Source organism: Heterodontus francisci, chromosome 1 (assembly GCF_036365525.1).
Source record: "Heterodontus francisci isolate sHetFra1 chromosome 1, sHetFra1.hap1, whole genome shotgun sequence".
Classification (NCBI taxonomy): Eukaryota; Metazoa; Chordata; class Chondrichthyes; order Heterodontiformes; family Heterodontidae; genus Heterodontus; species Heterodontus francisci.
The window spans coordinates 16262141-16283935 of NC_090371.1; the positions used below are offsets into that span (position 1 = coordinate 16262141).

A 21795-nucleotide genomic window follows, 5' to 3' on the forward strand; every position below is an offset into this window, starting at 1 on the left:
AAGTGATTGGCAAAAGGTGCAAAAGCGAAACGAGGGAAAACTTTTTTTCACGCAGCGAGTGGTTAGGATCTGGAATGCGCTGCCTGAGAATGTGGTGGAGGCAGGTTCAATTGAGGCTTTCAAAGGGGAATTGGACTGTTACCTGAAAAGGAAGAATGTGCAGGGTTACAGGGAGAAGCTGGGGAATGACATTAAGTGAATTGCTCATTCGGAGAGCCGGTACAAACACGATGGGCCGAATGGCCGCCTTCTGCGCTGTAACGATTCTGTGAGTTGACATCTCCTCCATCTCAAAATTAAAACAGCTTGGTGGATCAGTTGGGTGGAGCTGCAGGATGATGTGGTGTGTCAAATGGGAGTGAATGTTTCCTATTAACCCAGTGTCTACCGTACTTTATAAAGGAAAGGACACAGAAGCAAATGAGCCGTACAGTAACGGATGGGAGCAATCTTCCCTCTAATTTCTCTTTGCTTTTGTGCATTCTGTTGTATTGCGTGGTCCCTTAAAGATTGCTGCCCGGGAATGTTGGCTGTGTGCTGCTTGTTTGCTACCTACACGGTAAGTTCCAGATTACTGCGTGGGTGTGCACCCATGCAGTTTAGAGGTAACATTGGATTGAGGAGATGGTGGTGTAGTGGTAATATCACTGGACTCGCAATGCAGAGCCCCAGGCTAATGCTCTGGGGACATGGGTTCGAATCCCACCACAGCAGATGATGAAATTTGAATTCAATAAATAAATTTGGAATTAAAAGCTAGACTAATGGTGACCATGAAACTATTGTCGATTGTTGTAAAAAACCATCTGATTCATTAATGTCCCTCAGGGAAGGAAATCTGCCACCCTTACCTGGTCTGGCCTACATGTGACTCCAGATCCACAGCAACGTCGCTGACTCTTAAAATACCCTCTGAAATGGCCTAGCAAACCACTCAGCTCAAGGGCAATTAGGGATGGGTAATAAATGCTGGCCTAGCCAGTGACGCCCACATCCCACAAACAAATTTTTAAAAATCCCATTTATTCTGTGTGCATTGTCTTCAAGATCACCTTTTCCAAGAAGTAGCAAATTTCCATGAAATCCAGGCATGGTGGGTGCAAAAAAAGTCATTAAATTCACCAAAAAGATCCGTGTGTGTTAATTCAGGTGTAATGTGTCATCTGTCATGAACAGGGTGTGGGTGATGGATGAGTGGGTACTCCCATTGATTAGTCAATAATTGTGGGGGTCATGGCTGAGATTGTTCATTCTGATTTCCAAAGGAAAAATGTTCATTTTGAGCTTGGTTTCTGGAAAACTTGCTCTGTAATAGTATCGTTGGGGCTCCCTGAGTGGCCCAGTGGGTAGTGCTCTCGATTGTAGGTTCAAGCCCCATCCCAGAGACTTTCGTCAGTAAAGCCCTTTGGGATGTCCTGAAGCGGGGAAAGGAGAGTCTGTCTTTCAGCTCTGATACAGATCAGCCATGATCTCATTGAATGGCAGAACAGGCTAGAGGGGCTGAATGGCCTCCTGCTGTTCCTACCTTCGGAGTGTATTGCGAACTAATGACTGCAGTTTTGATTCCACTTGTTTACAGATGATGCTGCCGGTCACCAGTAGCAGTGACCTCTTTAACCATCCTCCTCCACTCTTCCCCTCAGTGAAACCTTACACCATTCGACCATTCGTTCAGGAGGACAAGGTAAACACATCCGCTAATAATGGGAGTTCATGGGACTGAGTGAGGCAGTGAGGGGGTGGGGGGAGGGAGGGAGGGAGCTGCCTCCTCAACTCTGACAGCTGATTTTGAATGGTGACCCAGCTGAAGATGAGATGAAAGCTTAATCCCTCTCTGCTGACTGTTTGATGGGACAGTGTAGAGGGAGCTTTACTCTGTATCTAACCTCGTGCTGTACCTGCACTGGGAATGTTTGATGGGACAGTGTAGAGGGAGCATTACTCTGTATCTAACCCCCGTGCTGTACCTGCACTGGGAGTGTTTGATGGGAAAGTGTCGATGGAGCTTTACTCTGTATCTAACTCCCGTGCTGTACCTGCACTGGGAGTGTTTGATGGGACAGTGTAGAGGGAGCTTTACTCTGTATCTAACTCCCGTGCTGTACCTGCATTGGGAGTGTTTGATGAGACCGTGTAGAGGGAGCTTTACTCTGTGCCTAACACTGTTTTTTTTTAAGGTGGGCTTGATACCCCAAACCCCTTTTATATATTTTTGTTGAGGTGGTTTTATTCCCCAGGCCACCTTTATATACATTTTAAAATAACTTTATTAAAAACAGATAAATAAAACAAAAACTCCAATTAAAACAGCATTGTCTGCATCGATGATGAACTTCAGCCCCTGCGGTGCCCACTGTTCGCGGAAGGCCTCAAGCGTGCCGGCGGACACCACATGCTCCTTCTCCAGGGACACCCGGGCGCGAACGTAACCTCGGAAGAGGGGTAGGCAATCAGCGAGGATGGACCCCCCGACGGCCTGCAGCCTGGACCTGTGAATTGCCTCCTTGGCCAGGCCCAGGAGCAGACCGACGAGGAGATCCTCCTCCCAGTGCACGCCCCTCCGCACCGGGTGCCCAAAGATCAGGAGCGTGGGGCTGAAGTGCAACCAAAACTTGAGGAGCAGCCCCTTTAAATACTCAGAGGGGCTGCAACCTCGCACATTCCATATAGACATGGAACACGGACTCGTCCAGGCCGCAGAAAGTACAGGCGGCCTGGGAGTCCGTGAACCTACTTAAAAGTCTATTGCACGGGACTGCCCTGTGCAGCACCCTCCACCCCCGGTCCCCAGTGTAAAGGCGAAGACTCCTGCATAGAGAGACCTCCATCGGGGTTTCCCCTCGCCGCCAGATGGCAACACGGACCGCTAGGGTGTGTCTGGCCGGCTGACGAGGGCGAGGAAGTGGAGAGTGTGCAGGAGCAGCCCATACAGGAAACCCCTCCATGCCGACTGGAATAGCACGGAGGGCATTTCCAAGAGGCAGCTCGGATTGTGCGGGACCGGCTCCTGAGGAGGGTTTCGGGGCCTGGGTCCGATGAGCAGTTCCAGCTGAGAGGGGGTCAGTTCGGCTGGGAGCACTCTGCGCTCCCGAGCCCCCTCGCCACCCACAGTGTGGGGTGTCCCGGGGGCATCGGCTACCCCTCTGCCCATTGGTCTGCCCCCGGAGTCAGCCGCCCGGACAGCTGAGGCGCTTTGCTCCCCCGGCGGGTGAGTGCCCTGACTGGAGGTGACCATGTTCCAGACTCTGAATAGATCCCGGTAAAAGACAGGCAACTCCCTCAGAGAAGCGCGGCTAACGGTCTCCGCCGGGAGCTGCGTGCCGTCTTGAAGGCAGTGACATTGGCGGAAAAAATACGTCCCCAGCGCACACCATCTGGGTGGACGCTTGACGTACAAGTATCTCTGAAGTCTTCGAAGGCGGAGAGTTGCAGCCTGGGTGCGGACGCACACCAGCGACTGGCCGCCCTCCACAATCGGGAGACTCAGGACTGCGGCAGAGACCCAGTGTTTCCACTTGCCCCATAAGAAATCGACGAGCTTCTTCTAGATCTTGGTGGCAAGTGACCAACCGGTACCACAGCATCGAGGCCACCAGTTGGTTTATGACCAGTGCTCGGACCCTGTAGGAAAGCACTCGGAGCAGTCCTGTCCAGCGCCCCAGCCGAGCGGTGACTTTCACCTCCAACTTCTGCCAGTTTGCTGGCCAGGCTTCCTCAGCGGGGCTAAGGTGGACTCTCAGATAGAGGAGGTGTGTGGTGCTCCACGCAAAAGGTGTCATCTCCTCCGGCAGGGAGTCCGCCCGCCACTGACCAACGAGGAGTCCGGAACATTTCTTCCAATTGATCCTCGCGGAGGACGTGGCAGAAAGGGTCTGCTGGCAGTCGTGCATCCTCCTGCGAAGCAGGCACAGGAACGGCTCCACACAGTTGGTATACAATTGGCCGGGCATGGGGCATCCCTGACGCACTCCTCTCCCAAAGTGAAGGGGCGCCGTCAAGGACCCATTAACTTTGACCAGACACTCTGCTGCGGTGTATAAAAGTCGGACCCGGGCCAGAAAATGTGGCCCGAGTCCGAATGCGCGCAGAGTCCCGAAAAGGTATTCGTGATCCACCCTGTCAAACGCCTTCTCCTGATTGAGGGAGAGAAAGGCGACCGACAGACCAGTCCTCTGGGAAAGATGGATCAGTTCCTGGATCAGGTGGATGTTGCCCTGAATGGAGCGGCCCGGGACCAGTAGGACTGGTCGGGGTGGATCATGTGGGCCAGCAGGGAGCCCAGGCGGGTAGACATAGCCCGGGCAAAGATCTTATAATCCGTGCTGAGGAGGGGGACCGGACGCCAGTTTTTAAGCAGGCGGAGATCACCCCGCTTCGGCAGCAGGACAGTGACCGCCCTGCGCCACGAGAGGGGCATCTGCCCGGTTACCAGGCTTTCCCCCAGGATCCGTGCGTAATCATCCCCCAGGACATCCCAGAACGCCCTGAGGAGCTCCATGGTCAGCCCGTCCAGCCCCAGGGATTTTCCCCTCGAGAGCTGGTAGAGGGCGCCGGTCATCTCCGCCAACGTGAGCGGAGCCTCCAATCCTTCGGCGCTCTCTGGGCTGACCTTTGACAGGTCATCTCACAAAACTCTGCGCGCATCCTCACTGGACAGATTCGGAGAGAACAACGCACTGTAATAGGTATGGACCAGGAGTCCCATTCCCTCCGGATCCGTGATGGAGGATCCGTCGTCGGCCAGCAGCTCAACGAGCTGCTTACGGACCCCCCGCCATTTTTTCAGCGAGTAGAAGAAGGGTGAGGCACGGTCCAAATCTTCCAGGATCTGGATCTGCGACCTCACGTACACGCCTCGGGACCCTATGAGCTGCAGGTCCCTCAGCGCGCCCTTCTCTTTGTACGCCTGCCACTGGGCCGGGTCCACGACGGCATGACCGAGTTGGGACGCCAAGTGGAGCATCTCCCTCTCTCGGCTCCCAATCTCGTCTTTCCGCTTCTTGATCGACTCCTTTGCGTACTGCTGAAGGAAGACATGGATATGAATCTTGCCCACATCCCACCATAGCCTCAAGGAGGGGAAGCCCCCCTGCTTCCTTCTCCAGTCGGCCCAGAATCGACGGAACGAGTCCTGGAATTGCTTGTCCTCCAGCAGCCGGTTGTTAAAGTGCCAGTATGTGGACCCTGCCCGCGTGCAGAGCAGAGTGAACTCCGTCCACACCAGGTGGTGGTCCGAGCACGGCACCAGCCGCATGGAGGCCGCTGAGACGTGGGAGACGTACGCCTGCGAAATGTAGAGGCGGTCAACTCGGGACCCTCCTCCTCCAGACCTCCATGTGAAGGCGCTGGAGTTGGGATGGAGATTCCACCAGACGTCCACCAAGTTGAGGGAGCTGATCAGTTCCCTCAACTTCTCCACCGACGCTTGGCTGCGCTGGGGACCGGAGCAATCCCCCACCTCGAGGGTGCAGTTAAAATCCCCCCCCGAGGATGATGCACTCGCCGCTATCGATGGAGCTCAAGAGAGCAGACACTTCTTCAAAGACGCGTGCTTGCAATGCGCCGGGCCTGGGCGCGTACACGTTCACAAGGTGGAGCGGCACGTTACCCAGGCGAACGGCGAGGTGGAGCAAGCGGCTCCGCACAAGCTCCTTGACCCCCAAAATCTCCGGCTGAAAAATCAGGGCCAACAAGATAGCCACCCCACTAGAAATAGGGGTGGGGTGACACATGTAGACCCCACCCTGCCACTCCAGGAGCCAGGTGGCTTCGTCTCCCGGAACGGTGTGGGTTTCCTGCAGAAAGCTCACCGCGTATCTCCCTTCCCTGAGGACTGAGAGATTGGGAAATCTGCGGTGAGACCACCTGCTGCCGTTGATGTTGAGGCTGGCTATGGTTATCTTCATGTCAAAGGTACTTAGAATCCTGTCACCAACACCTCACTGTGAGGAGGGAGTGGAAGTGCACCTGGCCTTCCACTTCCCCAGCAACCCATTGAGGAACGCATTAAACCGGCGCCTCTCAACCAGTTTCACGCCTGCGCCATTCCCTGCTTTCTTGAGGTCAGCACGGATGGACCGGATGATCAGCGACAGATTCGACCACCGGCCGAGAGCCAGATGAACTTTATTGCGGTAACCCCTGCATGCCGTGCGGAATTTCAGGAGTTCCGTCATGGGGATGAAAGGAGACTCGGTGAGGGGCACGAGGAACTCCACTACCTCACTGGCGATGGAATCAAGGTTGTCCTCCGTGCCCCACATCGAGTCCCCATCCTCCTCCGGGTCGTCACTGCCTGTGGCCGACACACGCACCGCACACTGTTCCACCCCCAGGATCGAGGGCGGAGGAGTCCTCTCTGGGTTTTACTGTGGAACTGGAACCTATGGGCGCCAGTGGTTCAGGACCCACCTCCACCTTCGTCCCCAGGCCAATGAGTGGTCCAGGGGAGACGGACGTTCCCGTCTCTGGAAATACAGCCGGAGCAGAGACCGGAGGTGGAGAGAGGAGGCCATCTCCCGCCCCGCCAGCGCCCACAGACCCAGAAGACGGGGCAGCATTTTCAATTATAACTGGGTCGGGTACATCCTGGTTGGGAGTGGATTCTGGCTGGGAGGGCCGACCCTTTGGGGCCTCGCCCTCCCCTCCACTCGGGGCACCAGACCCAGTGGTAGAATGGGAGGTTTCTCCAGAAGCGTCCCCAGGCTCCCCCATCACTTGCTCCTTCAGGAGGGGCTGTATGCACAGGGATCTCCCCCTCCCCTCCATCCTGAAGGGTAGGGAGCTCCTGCCCAGACTTTATAGCCTTGATGGTGGTGGTGGCAGGAGGAACCTGGGGATCCAAACCAGGAGACAGCCCCCCTCCAACAGATGGGCCCTGCACCTCAGGGCCCTGAGTTACCTCCATGTCATCAGAGATCTCCGCCTCCGCACCCTTCCTTTGTTTGGTTACCCTGGGCCTGAGCCCAGCCCTGGGGCAGGTGGGTTCCCTGTTAGTGGGCCTTGGGCTGAGTTCAGACTCAGGTTGTGCCACTGTGTCCAGGGGACGCACCTCTCGGTGTTTATTTTGCCTCGGCGTCTTCCTTCCACTCGGATGGGCACCCCCTCTCCTCCCCACTGAAAACCACAGCCTCTAGAACCGACTGAGCTGTGTCTGTTGGAGGTGTAGGGGGAGTGGGAGGAGGTGCAGCAGTGCCACCCTGGGCCGCCGAGGTGGAGTTGGCAGCCGGGAGGTTGGGGCAGTTCTTACGAACGTGTCCCACCCCCTTGCAGACATGGCACCGTGCCCCATCCGAGGTCCAGAAGACGCGGTAGGCCGTCCCCTGAAACTCCACACTCAAGTGGCCCTCCAAGACCTCCTCCCATGCCAGCTGCATGAATAGCTGGCGATGGAAGGAGTAGACATGTCGGAGGCTGTGCTCGCGAAGACCAAGCAGGACTGGGGTGAGCCCCGATCTCACCTCCCCCAGATGGTGCAGGTGGGGGAAGAGGAGCTCACCAGGAATGAAGGGCGGGACGTTGGATAGCATTACTCACTGCGCCTTGGCCCCCAGAGGGTCCCCCCCACAGTGAGCCCCTTACACAGGGCCAGGGACACCGCCCGTTTGGTCTTCAGAAAGAACACAGTCTTCCCGTACGTTTTTGAGGCTGCAAAAATGGCCAAGGGGCTGACAACCTCGGCCATTGCCTTTCCGCAAGCCTCAATGGACATGTTTGGGTGGGGATAGCTCTTCACCCCATGGCTGGATGTTATCAATTTAAAGGGTGATGGGTTCACATGGGCAGCTACAGAGGCTGCAGCTGCCTGGGTAGGAGAGGGCCCCGCCACCGGTAATGATCGGTTTGCCATGTGTCCAAGAGTGGGCTTGCAAATGCCAAAAACAAAAAAAACACAAAAGTTTACAAGAAATAACGTTTCAACAAATGGGTTATGGGAGAGGCTGAGGAACACAGGAATGGGGAAAGACAGGCTGTACGCGATGACTTTTGCTTTAAGGATGGTACACAGAGCACTGTGCACCCTCCTGAGTAACACTCCTGGTCTTCCGGTCGTCTGCTAGGAGGAGGCATCGTCACCTGGGTCAGCTGAAAGCTGCCCAGGCACTAGTTATATCCTTGTGTCTCTTTAGCCAGGCAGCTTCAGCTGACCCAGGCTGGGCAATTAGGGTGGGGAGGAAGCTTCCTTGTATATTAAATGCAATTGCACAGCTCCCTGTAGAATTGTGCAGCCCCCATTCCTTGTTGTTCCGGCCTCTTCCACCTCCCACAACAGTCCAAATCAAACAAAAGTCGGGTGCTCGACCTCCCACCTCCAAATACAGCCTTATTTCTCCAAAGTCTTTTCCTCCTTTGCAGCAAATGCTGTCCAAAAGTTTTGCAGCTCTCCCTCTCCAGCAGCACCTCCAGCAACTGACTGCAGCACTGTCAGCTGCACCTCATTGATGCATTCAGGTGTCCTAATTAGGCAGCAGCAAACCCCGTTTTTATTTTATATAATATAATATAATAATATAAAAGCAAAATACTGCGGATGCTGGAAATCTGAAACAAAAACAAGAAATGCTGGAATCACTCAGCAGGTCTGGCAGCATCTGTGAAAAGAGAAGCAGAGTTAACGTTTCGGGTCAGTTACCTTTCTTCGGAACTGACAAATATTAGAAAAGTCACAGGTTATAAGCAAGTGAGGTGGGGGCGGGGCAAGAGATAACAAAGGAGAAGGTGTAGATTGGACAAGGCCACATAGCTGACCAGAAGGTCATGGAGCAAAGGCAAACAATATGTTCATGGTGTGTTGAAAGACAAAGCATTAGTACAGATTAGGTGTTAACGGACTGAATATTGAACAGCAGCAAGTGCAAACCTGAAAAAAAAGTTTTTATTTTCTTTTTTTATAAGGTGGCCTTTATACCCCAGGCCCCTTTTATACATTTTATGTCGAGGGGGCCTTTATTCCTCAGGTCCCCTTTATATACATATTTATATATTTAAAATAACTTTATTAAAACAGATAAATAAACCAAAAACTCAAATTAAAATGCCATTCTTGGCGTCGACAATACACTCAAGTCCCTGTGGAGTCCACCGGTGGTGGAAGGGCAGCCAACCCTGTGCTGTACCTGCTCTGGGGGTGTTTGATGGGGACAGTGTAGAGGGAGCTTTTCTCTGTATCTAACCACGCTTTTTTTTACAAAAATAACTTTATTAAAAACAGATAAGTAAACCAAAAACTCAAATTAAAATGCCATTCTCGGCGTCGATGATGCACTCCAGTCCCTGCGGTGCCCACCGGTCGCGGAAGGCCTCAAGCGTACCGGCAGACACCGCATGCTCCTTCTCCAGGGACACCCGGGCGTGAACGTAACCGCAAAAGAGGGGCAGGCAATCGGGGAGGACGGACCCCCCGATGGCCCGCAGCCTGGACCTGTGAATTGTCATCTTGGCCAGGCCCTTGTGCTGTACCTGTCCTGGGAGTGTTTGATGGGGACAGTGTAGAGGGAGCTTTACTCTGTATCTAACCCTGTGCTGTACCTGTCCTGGGAGTGTTTGATGGAACATTTCCTTCAACTCTGGCCTTTTGCACATTCTGGATTTCCATCACCTTCACTGTCACCTGTGCCTTTAGCAACATCAGCCCAAAGCTCTAGAATTCTCTCCCTCAATCTCTCTGCCTCTCTAGGCCTCTCGAGCTCTCTCTCCTCCTTCTAGACACACTTTAAAATCGAGCTTGGATGAAGTTTTTGGTCATCTGTGTGAATATCTCCTCATGTGGCTCAGTGTGAAACTTTGTTCGATAACACTCCTGTGAAGAGCACTTGTGATGTTTTACTCTCCCAGGGACACCATAAAAATGCAAATTGTCATTGTGGATGCTGAGTTGTGAAAGTCCTTTTCATTGTCTGTTAATGTCTCTGCTCTTGTTATAGAAAGCTTTGTACTCCATGTGCTGGGAGAGGCACAACGCCAAGTCCCAGGAGAAGGATCGAGTCGATGTATACCCTGACCTGACTGGTGACAGGTAAGAAGTGGACCAATCAGATTCGTACAGAAACTGCACGTCTGACTAATCGCTTCTAATAGACACGGATCAATGCAGTTAATAGAAAGACAACCGTTTTTTTTTAAAGTGAACAATTCAGGGTTTGTTACATTTATCGTCACTACTTAGGATTTCAGAATAAAATATCAGTAAAAAGTTACTGGTGAATATTGGTTAACAGACCAAAATTCCAAATACTGTGGAATTTGGAGATTGTGGGCGGAATCTTCTCCCCTTGGAAGGTTCTCGGGCATCGGGACCATTTCCAGGTCCTGGCCCCGATAAATTCCGAGTCTTGCCTGCCTACGTGTTCTCCCGAGAGACGGCTAATTAACAGACTGCTTCCCAGGGCTCCCGTCCAATTCGGGACGGCGGATGAGCTCCACAGGCGGGAGGGCCGGTCAGAATGCCTGAGGCTGTGGGTGACTGGCAGCACACCGGGAGAGGCAGCGCTGCCAACGTAGGTGGGAGACCACGAGGCTGCCTCAAGATGGAGGTGCCCACTGAAGATTTCTTACATTGTTAAAAGTAAGTGTAGCCACAGCTGCCAGGCCATCAGTGTGGAGGGGGAACCCTTTACAGGATGGCCAGCAGCCGCAGATCTGGGGAGGAAGGGGGGGATTTAAAGGCAGCTTCGCTGGCTCCCCCAGCCTGTCTCTGGGAGGCAGCCTGCAGGCAAAATCTGGCAAGAGTGCTCGGAGGCGGGATCGCGTTGGGGAGGAGCCTTCTCATTACAGAAAGCTCCATGTGCAGGGACAGCCACAGCACCAAGTCCCAAGAGAAAGATCGAGCAAACCTGGACTGGAGGCAGGTAAGAAGAGGAGTGTCTCCCAGGGACCAGGAGGATTCTGCCTTGTAAATAAGTGGAACTCCTGAATATATTGGAATGTGTAGAGTGGAAACTCCTCAGCTTTTCTAGTATCTCCACATAACTGACATCCCTGATCTCTGAGCTCCCAAAGTATTCCAGGTTCTAGGGAGGCCATAATTAAAGCAAAATACTGCAGATGCTGGAAATCTGAAATAAAAACCGAAAGGGCTAGAAATACGCAGCAGGTCAGGCAGCATCTGTGGAGGGAGAAGCAGAGTTAACGTTTCAGGTCTGTGACCTTTCATCAGAACACATGTGCAGGGAGAGCCACAACGCCAAGTCCCAAGAGATGGTTCTGATGAAAGGTCGCAGATCTGAAACGTTAACTCTGCTTCTCCCCCCACAGATGCTGCCTGACCTGCTGAGTATTCTAGCACTTTCTGTTTTTATTCCATGTTGAGAATCTTGAAAGGATTCTTTTGTTTGGACATGACAACCAACATGTTTCCTCATGAGGTCTTGTTGCTCACCTCTAGGTTCCTGGGCCATTTCCTGACTTTAAGCCCTGACTATTGCTTCGTACTGCAGGATGAGGAGGAGCTGTGCGGCTGTGCATTGGGAGCCCTGGAGATCAGGTCATTCCTGAAGGGGTGTGAGGCAGCTTGGTTTCCTGCCATGCAGGAGAAGTACTCCAAACCTACTGCCCTCAATAATCTTACTCCGACACAGGTGAGGGCTTGAGAACTTCTGACAGAACAGGTAGCGAGGGAGCAAAACACAAAATCATCGTTGTCGTTGGGAGGGGACCAATGGGACATGCCCATGTCTGTCTAAAAGAAAGAATTGCACTTTTCACAAACTGTCTGTTACTACACAAAATTAGGGCTCCTGGGATTGTTGGTGATATATCAGCATGGATTGAAGTTTGGTTAATGGACAGAAAGCGGAGAATAGAAATAAATGGGACAAGTTTATATCCGAGTTTGCTGATGATACAAAGTTATTGGGAAAGTAGACTGTGAGAAGGATGCAAAGAGGCTGCAAGACAAAATATAGACAGTTGGATGAGTGGGCAAGAACATGGCAAATGGAATTATAGTACGAGGAAGTGTAAAGTTATCCACTTTGGAAGGAAATAAAGAAAAGCAGAATATTTTTCAAATAGTGAGAGAAGGGGAATGTTGGTATTCAAAAGGATTGGGTGACCTTGTAAATAAATCTCAGAAAGTTAACATGCAGGTAAAGCAAGCAATTGGAAAAGCAAATAATATGTTAGACTTTATTACAAAGGGATTGTAGTATAAGAGTAAAGAAATCTTATCACAATTAGATAGAGCCTTGGTGAGACGGCACCTGGAGTACTGTGTACAGTTTGGGCTCCTTACCTAAGGAAGGATATACTAGCCCGAGAGGGAGTTCAATGAAGGTTCACTAGACTGGTTCCTGGGATGAGGGCATTTTCCTATGAGGAGAGATTGAGGAGACGTTTTTTTTATTCTTCCATGAGATGTGAGCATCACTGGCAAGGCCAGCATTTGTTGCCCATCCCTAATTGCCCTTGAACTAAATGGCTTGTGAGACCATTTCAGAAGACTAATTGTGTAAAATTGGATGGCAGGTCAGAAGATTGGACATAATATAAGAAGCAGCAAAGAACAAATAAAAGATTAATAAGGAGAGAAAAATTTGGGTATGAGAGAAAGGTGGCGAGAAATATAAAAACAGATAGTAAGAATTTCTATAGATATTTTAAAAAGAAAAGAGTTAACAAATTGAGCGTTGGTCCTTTCGAAAGTTAGTCTGGGAATTAATAAGGGAAAATAAGGAGATGGCAGTTGAATTGAACAGGTATTTTGCATCGGTCTTCACTATTGAGGATACAAGTAACATCCCAGTATTAGCTGTAAGTCAGGAAATTGAAGGGAGGGAGGAACTCAAGAAAATTACAATCACCAGGGAAGTGGTACTGAACAAATTGTTGGAGCTGCGGGCTGACAAGTCCCCGGGTCCTGATGGACTTCATCCTAGGGTCTTAAAAGAAGTAGCTCGTGAGATAGTTGATGCGTTAGTTTTAATTTTCCAAAATTCCCTAGATTCAGGGAAGGTTCCATTTGATTGGAAAATAGCGAATGTAACTCCTTTATTCAAAAAGGGAGGGAGACAGAAAGCAGGAAACTACAGGCCAGTTAACTTAACATCTGTCTTAGGGAAAATGTTAGAAGCTATTATTAAAGATGTTATAGCAGAGCATTGAGAAAAATTCAAGGTAATCAGGCAGAGTCAACATGGTTTTGTGAAAGGGAAATTGTGTTTAATCAATTTATTGGAGTTCTTTGAAGAAATAAAATGTGCTGTGGATAAAGGGGAACTGGTAGATGTACTGTACTTGGACTTCCAGAAGGCATTTGGTAAGGTGCCACATCAAAGGTTATGGCGGAAAATAAAAGCTCATGGTTTAGGGGATAACATATTGGCATGGATAGAAGATTGGCTAGCTAACAAGAAACAGAGAGTAGACATAAATGGGTCATTTTCTGGTTGGCAAGATCTAAAGAGTGGTGTGTCACAGGGATCTGTGCTGGGTCCTCAACTTTTCACAATTTATATAAATGACTTGGATGAGGATACCGAAGGTATGGTTGCTAAATTTGCTGATACACAAAGATAGGTAGGAAAGTAAGTTGTGAAGGGGACATAAGAATGCTTCAAAGGGATATAGATAGGTTAAGTGAGTGGGCAAAGATCTGGCAAATGGAGTATAATGTGGGAAAATGTGAAATTGTCCATTTTGACAGGAAGAATAAAAAAGAAGCATATTATCTAAATGGTGAGAGATTGCAGAGCTCCGAGATGCAGAGGGATCTGGGTGTCCTAGTGCATGATTTGCAAAATATTAGTATGCAGACACAGCAAATAATTAGGAAAACTAATAGAATGTTATCATTTATTGTGAGGGGAATTGAATACAGAAGTAGGGAGGTTATGCTTCAGTTACACAGGGCATTGGTGAGACCACATCTGGAGTACTGTATACAGTATTGGTCTCCTTATTTCAGGAAGGATGTAAATATATTGGAAGCAGTTCAGAGAAGGTTTACTAGACTAATACCTGGACGGGCTGTCTTGTGAGGAAAGGTTGGACAGGCTAGGCTTGTATCTGCTGGAGTTTAGAAGGGTAAGAGGCGACTTGATTGAAACGTACACCATCCTGAGGGGTCTTGACAGGGTGGATGTATCCCCTTGTGGGAGAATCTAGAACTAGGGGTCACTGTTTATAAATAAGGGGTCGCCCATTTAAGACAGAGATGAGGAGAAATTTTTTTCTCTGAGGATCTTTGGAAATCTCTTCCTCAAAAGGTGGTGGAAGCAGAGTCTTTGAATATTTTTAAGGCAGAGGTAGATAGATTCTTGAGAAGCAAGGGGGTGAAAGGTTATCGGGGGTAGGCAGGAATGTGAAGTTGAGGTTACAATCAGATCAGCCACGATCTTATTGAATGGCGGAGCAGACTCGAGGGGCTGAGTGGCCTACTCCTGCTCCTAATTGGTATGTTCGTATGATAGTTAAGAGTTAACCACATTGCTGTGGGTCTGGTGTCACATGTAGGCCAGACCGGGTAAGGAGGGCAGATTTTCTTCCCTAAAGGTGAACCAGATGGGGCCTATATTTTCTGAAGTTTAAAAGAATGAGAGGTGATTTGATTGAAACATATGAAGTTCTTAAGGATTTTGACAGGGTAGATGTTGAGAGGCTGTTTCCCCCTGGCTGGGGAATCTTGGACATGGGGTCAAAGTCTCAGCGTAAGGGGTCGGCCATTTAGGACTGAGACGAGGAAATGTTTCTTTACTCAAAAGGTTGGAACTCTCTACCCCAGAGAGCTCAGTCACTGAGAATATTCAAGACAGAGGCTGAGAGATGTCTGGGTACCAAGGGGATATGAGGATAGTGCAGGAAGGTAGGTTTGAGGGAGAAGATCAGCCATGACTTTATTGAACAGCAGAGCAGGCTTGAAGGGCCGAGTGGCCTACTCCTCCTATGTCTTACGTTCTTAAACTCAGTACTTCCCAAAGGCATTAAAACAGCCAATGAAGTAATTCTGTGAAGCACAGTCACTGCTGTAGTGCAGGAAACACGGCAGCCAATTTGCGCACAGCAAGCTCCCACAAACAGCAATGTACTAATGGCCAGATCATCTGTTTTAGTGATGTCAGTTGAGGGATAAATATTGGACAAGAAACTGGGGAGGGAACCTCCCCTTCTCTCCTTCAAATAGGGCATTAGGATCTTTTACATCCACCAGGCGGGTTTTAAACATCTCATCTGAAAGACGGCCCCTCCGACAGCATAGCACTCCCTCGGTACTGCACTGGAGTGTCAGCCTGGAGTTTGGGCTCAGGCCACCGGAGTGGGACTTGAACTTAGCACTTTCTGTCTGAGAGGTGAGAGTGCTCGCCACGGAGCCACAGAATTGAGATCTCGGAGGGTTGTAGGGCTGGAGGAGGTTCCGGTGATGGGGAGGAACAAGGCCATGGAGAGATTTGAAACATAAGGATGAGAATTTTAATATTGAGGCGCTGCTGGATTGGGAGTTAATGTAGGTCAGCGAGAAGAGAAGTGATGGGTGAATGGACTCGGTGTGAGTGAGAATACAGGCAGTCGAGTTTTGGATGAATAAAGCTGAATGTTAGCTTCTGTCTGAATGTGTACATGATTATACTGGGCAACCCTCTGACAAAATATCTCTCATACTTACAGATTACACAGTCGGGATAAACTGGTTCCAATTCTTACATCTTTTCCTTCTTTTATTTTCAGGAGTTGCTGATGTTTTTCCACAACGAGAAACCCAGTTACCCAGAATCCTTACTTTACCATTTCCCCTCACTAATCCAATTGAGTGTCAATCCCCTGATGCAGGATTCCAGTGAGGCACGGAATTTGGTTATCTGCCTGATGACTGCACTGAAAGCTAATGGTAGGCTGATCTGAATGGACTCCAGGTAGTACAGGAACATTTAGTAGAAACCCTTTAGGAATAATCAGCCTGTCCTTAATGATTCATCAAACCAACCGACCCATCATTTCCCTGTGTTCATACAATTCCTACACCCTAATCCCTCTGACCCTTCTCCCCAAGTCCCCCCGACCCTTCTCCTCCCGTCCCTCTGACCTTGCTCCCCAAGTCCCCCTGACCTTTCTCCCCATGTCCCCCTGACCTTTCTCCCCATGTCCCCCTGACCCTTCTCCCCCTGTCCCTCTGACCCTTCTCCCCCTGTCCCTCTGACCCTTCTCCCCCTGTCCCTCTGACCCTTCTCCCCCTGTCCCTCTGACCTTTCTCCCCCATCCCTCTGACCTTTCTCCCCCATCCCTCTGACCTTTCTCCCCCATCCCTCTGACCTTTCTCCCCATGTCCCTCTGACCTTTCTCCCCATGTCCCTCTGACCTTTCTCCCCCATCCCTCTGACCTTTCTCCCCCATCCCTCTGACCTTTCTCCCCATGTCCCTCTGACCTTTCTCCCCATGTCCCTCTGACCTTTCTCCCCATGTCCCTCTGACCTTTCTCCCCCATCCCTCTGACCTTTCTCCCCATGTCCCTCTGACCTTTCTCCCCATGTCCCTCTGACCCTTCTCCCCATGTCCCACTGACCCTTCTCCCCATGTCCCACTGACCCTTCTCCCAATGTCCCACTGACCCTTCTCCCAATGTCCCTCTGACCTTTCTACCCATGTCCCTCTGACCTTTCTCCCCCTGTCCCTCTGACCTTTCTCCCCCATCCCTCTGACCTTTCTCCCCATGTCCCACTGACCTTTCTCCCCATGTCCCACTGACCTTTCTCCCCATGTCCCACTGACCCTTCTCCCCGTATCCCTCTGTCCCTTCTCCCCCCTGTCCCTCTGACCCATCTCACCGTGTCCCCTTGACCGATCTCACCATGTCCCTCTAACCCAGGGTTGTCCAACCTTTTCATGTGGGGGGCCACATTACAATTTTTGTTTTATATAGGGGCCAGTGAGACAATTTCAGAAAGATTAAGGCATTAATAATTGACCTTACTATTATTCAAAACAAATGTCACAAATGTGCATTTTTATGAAGAAGGTTTAAATGAGAACATTAATTTATTGACTTACTTTCTCATCACTATGTTGGACACTGACTTAGTGAAATACCTGGCATTTTTTGCTTGCACAAGTCATCAATGTTTGCCCCACATTTGTTGAAGAGATAGCTGTCCATCTGTTAGAAGTGATATTGATCACTCTCTTTCCCTCCCTCTCTGTCCCTCCCTTTGCTCAAATGCTTCCTTCTCTAGAAACATATCTCTTCAATATTCTTCCCTGGTCGCTGTTTCCACAAAGCTGTCACGCTCTGGGTGACAAAGCTCGGCCTGTTCTCCCCTGTTTGCTGCTCGGTGCTGCTTTTCCTCTCAGTTTCATCTCCAACCCGCAGAGCAACTTTTATAAAAATCGATTCTTGATTGTGGGCGGCAGTAACAAGGCTAAAATTCATCACCAATCCCTCATTGCCCTGAGTGGTCTCATCGAAAGACAGCACCTCTGACAGGGCAGCACTCCCTCGGTACTGCACTGGGAGTGACAGCCTGGATTGTGTCACCTCTGACAGGGCAGCACTCCCTCGGGACTGCACTGGGAGTGTCAGCCTGGATTGTGTCACCTCTGACAGGGCAGCACTCCCTCGGGACTGCACTGGGAGTGTCAGCCTGGATTGTGTCACCTCTGACAGGGCAGCACTCCCTCGGTACCACACTGGGAGTGTCAGCCTGGATCATGTGCCCAAGTCTCTGGAGTGGGACTTAAACCCACAACCTTCTGCATCAGAAGGGAAAGTGCTACCCACCTAACCAAGGCTGACAGTCTCCTCTGACGTAAGCTGGCCACCCCAGTCTGTTTCAGGGTAACCTGTGATGGGGAATAAATGCCCAAATCCCAAGAATAAATAAAGACACGTGTTTCCCACTCGACAAACGACAGCGTTCCAAAAAGTAATTAATTGTGGGCAGTGCTTTCTAACCTTTCAATGTTGTAAGACGTGCTATAAATGCAACAGCTGGTTACAAAATCACTGCTAAATAAGGAAAGATTCAAAAAAAATTCTCAAGTCGAACTAAGAATACTTGAAGGTGAAAAAATTTGCAGGGTTCTGGGGAAAGAACGGGGTCGGGGTGGGATGAATTGGAAAGCTCTTTCATAAAGCAGAGGCACAATGGAACGAATGATCTGCTGTAAGATTGTAGAATGTAATGCCGAGAGAGAGAGAGAGATTTTACAGAATACAGTACAACATTCTGTCAGAAATATTGCAAAGTACTTCACATATTTTTTTAAAAAAACATTCGTGGGATTTGGGCATTGCTGGTAAGGCTGGCATTTGGTGGCCATCGCTCGGAGCTCTACTGGTGGTGGGACTCGGTCAAGAATTGCTTTGCTCCAACTGAGTAAATTCCTGGGCCACTTCAGAGTCAACAACATTGACGTGGGTCTGGAGTCACCCCATGGGCCCAGACCGGGCAAGGACGGCAGGCTTCATTCCCTGAACGACTTCAATGAACCAGTTAAGTTTTGTTTTGCAACATTCCGGCAGCGTCATGCTCATTTTTGCCGAGACCGGCTTTTTATTTCCAGAGTCTTTTGAAACGGAATTCAGATTCTTACAACTACTGGGGTGGGATTGGAACTCTCGGAGGTTGGATTTTCCCTGCCCTCTGGAGACAGGCTTGGAAGCTGGGAGGGGCTGGGAAAATAAGGGGGAGCCACATGGGGATGTCTCTCCGACACATTCCCACCTCCGGTGTCTTTCCCAGGGGCGGCCTGGGAACTGGGTTGTCTGCCCTCTTCACGGAGACGGGCAGCCAATTACGGTGGTTAAGCTCCCAATGAGGGGCGATTTTGTGATGTCACCGGAACTTTCGCACTGGCAGAGCAGTCTGCCCATTCCTGCCATGTGCGAAAACCGCCAGCACCTTGGAGGTGACAGGGTCGGTGGTGGAGGTGGGGGTGTATTTGAGCTGGAGGCTCCATGCTCCAATGACGGGGCCGTGTGGATGACTGGCATCAGTCACAGCCTGGGGAGGGGTTTTCCCTCCATCCTGCTGACACTACCAGCTTCAGGAGTCTTCCGTGCAGCCCGTCTGTGTTGGCCGGCGAGGGCACCCTCGCAATACCCGACTTGCCTCCTCAGCAGAACCTACCTCTCCCTCTGATTGGACCAGCAGCATCGGGGGCCCACCCACTGCCCTCAATAGGATGGTGAGCGTGAAGGCGGGCAATTGGAAGGCGGTCCCCTGGAAAAGTGCTCCGCTGCTGCCAAGTGTGGGCTCGGCACCTCCATTTGTTCCTGACATTGGGAAAATCCAATCCATGTTCCCTGGAACGTTTGATCCAGGCCTCCGGATTACTAACCCATCAGCTCAATATTACTCACAATACAAGGTAGGCAGAGTAACTGGCAAGTTGACAGTGTCCTTGCCTTGGTGTACAGTAAGGGGAGTGACACATAGTTACTGGATGGGAGGAGGCTCGTGTAGAGCAATGCCACCAGCATGTTCCTGTTGTGCTGCTTGGCCTGTTTCTATACAGTCTATGTAATTCTGTATAAATCTGTGTGAATTGATTCTTGGGATGTGGGCATCACTGGCAAGGCCAGCATTTATTACTCATCCCCAGTTGCCGTAAGTTGTCAGCTCTGCCTTGAACTGCTACAGTTTTTGTAAAGGTGTGCTGTTAGGGAGGGAATTCCAGGATTTTGAACCAATGGTGTGTGACTGACCTTTCTTCATTTCTCTCTTTTGCTCCCTTTCTCTCTCTCTCGTACCCTCTTTCTCATTCTCTCACGCACTCTCTCTCTCTCTCTCTCTCTCTTCCCCTCCTCCTCAGGTTCCCAGGGTTTGTTCTGTGAACTGAAGGCCAGTAACAAGCAGGAGTTGGAACTTTACGTCAGTCTGGGCTTCCTGGAGCTACCTGGAGCTGAGGCTTCGACACCGGAGGGGGTTATCTTCGGAAGACTCCTGTAGGCCTCACTCGTTTACAGCAACGTTTGGCGTCACGTTTCCCTCAGGCTGACCAGAGGCAGTTGCAAGAACGCGGTCCCCTGTTTTGTTTGCACAATTGCTGGTCACTGCAGGGAGATGGTGACTGCTTATTCTGGGCCATGTTCGGTGGTACGTTTACTAAAGTCGCTTTCCTCTGTTGTGTTTGGGAGGTGTGCCCTACAATTTGTAGATGATCCAAATGAAAGACCATTGTTGATTTAGGGGTCTGTGTGCACTGAACCCAGGAGCCAATGAGAGGTATACTTACCTATCAACTGAGCAAGGAGCTGAATCTGGTATGATCTGGTTTGACCCCTCCGCACACCCCCTCCCCCCAACCCCCCACTCCAACTCGGGGGATGGAGACCAGGAATCACAGACCTTGCCCTTTCTCCTTCCCTGGGAAGTAAGTGGAACCCGAGTGCAAAGCTGAGGAAAATAACATAGGATAAATTGGACCCGATTGTTCTGTCTTGTCTGCCTTTTCTCTCCTTGGAGATATCTAAGATACGTGGACCAGAGGATTATGTTGGTGCTACACCAGCTTGGTTTTAATGGAATGGGTTCTCCAACTGGCGGAAAATTTGTTTTGTCAGATTACCACCCAAGGAACGTCGGAACAGGAAGCGGCCATTCAGCCCCTCCAGCCTGTTCCGATCTATTCCATCATGATTGATTTGTATCTTAACCTCACCTACCTGCCTCTGGTTCCATATCCTATAATGTCTTTACCTCATCCTATTCATCCAGGTTTTGAAATTGTCTCCCAGACTCAACAGCTTTTTGGAGGGGTCTGTAGTGGGGGGGGGGGGGGGGGCGAAAGTTCCAGATTTCCGGTAGGCTTTTTGTGAAGAAGTGCTTTCTGACATCACCCCCGTTAGCTGTGCAGTGACGAAGAAGATTTAACCCCATGTATTTTTGTCTGCATTAAATCAACATCTGAGCAGATTTTAACAGCCATCTAAAGCCAGGAATCCAACATCGCAACTATTGAACTTAATCTCTAAGATGCACAGATCATTGTTGCAGTCTTCCTGATGAGAGGCTGGAGTGAGACCAACACAATATAAAATATATTTTCAGATGGGTTCGGATTTTATTTAACTAACATTTCTTTTTACAATTACAGTAGCTAAGTATTCAACACCCAAGTTCCCCAGGGTAACCTATTTCCGGGATATAGGAGATGACAATTTTGACAGGCTTTTGAAAGGTTTTCTCCCCATTTGTAGTTATACAGATTAGAAAAGTATTTACAGTATAGAAACAGGCCATTCGGCTCAACTGGTCTGTGTTGGTGTTTATGCTCCACACGAACCTCCCCCCACCCATCTTCAACTCACCCTAACAGCATAATTGTCTATTCCTTTCTCTCTCATGCACTGATCTATCGTCCCCATAAATGATCTATGTCATTCACCTCAACCACGCCATGAAATAGCAGGATTCACATTCTGATCCCTCTTTGGGGAAAGAATTCCCCGAGATGGAGACCGTGTTGGGGACCGGGGATTCTGAAGTGATAAGATAGATTGAGAAGGAGAAGCCGGATTGGAAAGAATATCAATGTTGCTAATAGTTAGAGAACACTGTGCGTATTTGCAAGTCAAGTTAATAAAGATTTAATTAGTTCTTAGAGTTGCGATCCTTCATTATTGTATCTACTTGAAGCGATAAAGTATGTTCCTCTGTAAATATATCACGACTAAAAAACGGTTCATTGGTTAACTGCTTATTTAATAAATTTGCTTTTTTTTTAAAAAACCTGAAGCAGTCTGTTGTGAGGTTCTGCTGATTTTAAAGACTGAAATGCATCTTGGTGTGGTGGGTAACTATGCAGCAATCTCCAAACAAGGCGTGTTGTTTCTCTACTAGGTGTGCTACTGCCAGAATGTAGGGA

The 21795-nt window shown here is 49.9% G+C and overlaps 1 protein-coding gene across 6 annotated transcripts in view; it reads left to right on the plus strand.

Moving 5' to 3' along the window:
• Window positions 1–21531, plus strand: part of si:dkey-183c6.8 (protein O-GlcNAcase) — a 117907-nt gene extending 96376 nt beyond the window's left edge. For 5 of the 6 annotated variants that reach the window (XM_068028692.1, XM_068028691.1, XM_068028693.1 and 2 more), the window contains 5 exons: window positions 1580–1684; window positions 9924–10015; window positions 11384–11576; window positions 15661–15820; window positions 17160–19734. In XM_068028692.1, the coding sequence (XP_067884793.1) occupies window positions 1580–1684; window positions 9924–10015; window positions 11384–11576; window positions 15661–15820; window positions 17160–17407 (798 nt within the window). In that variant the 3' untranslated portion in view covers window positions 17408–19734. The other variant, XM_068028695.1, reaches the window with a different exon arrangement.
• Window positions 21532–21795: the final 264 nt, after the last annotated feature.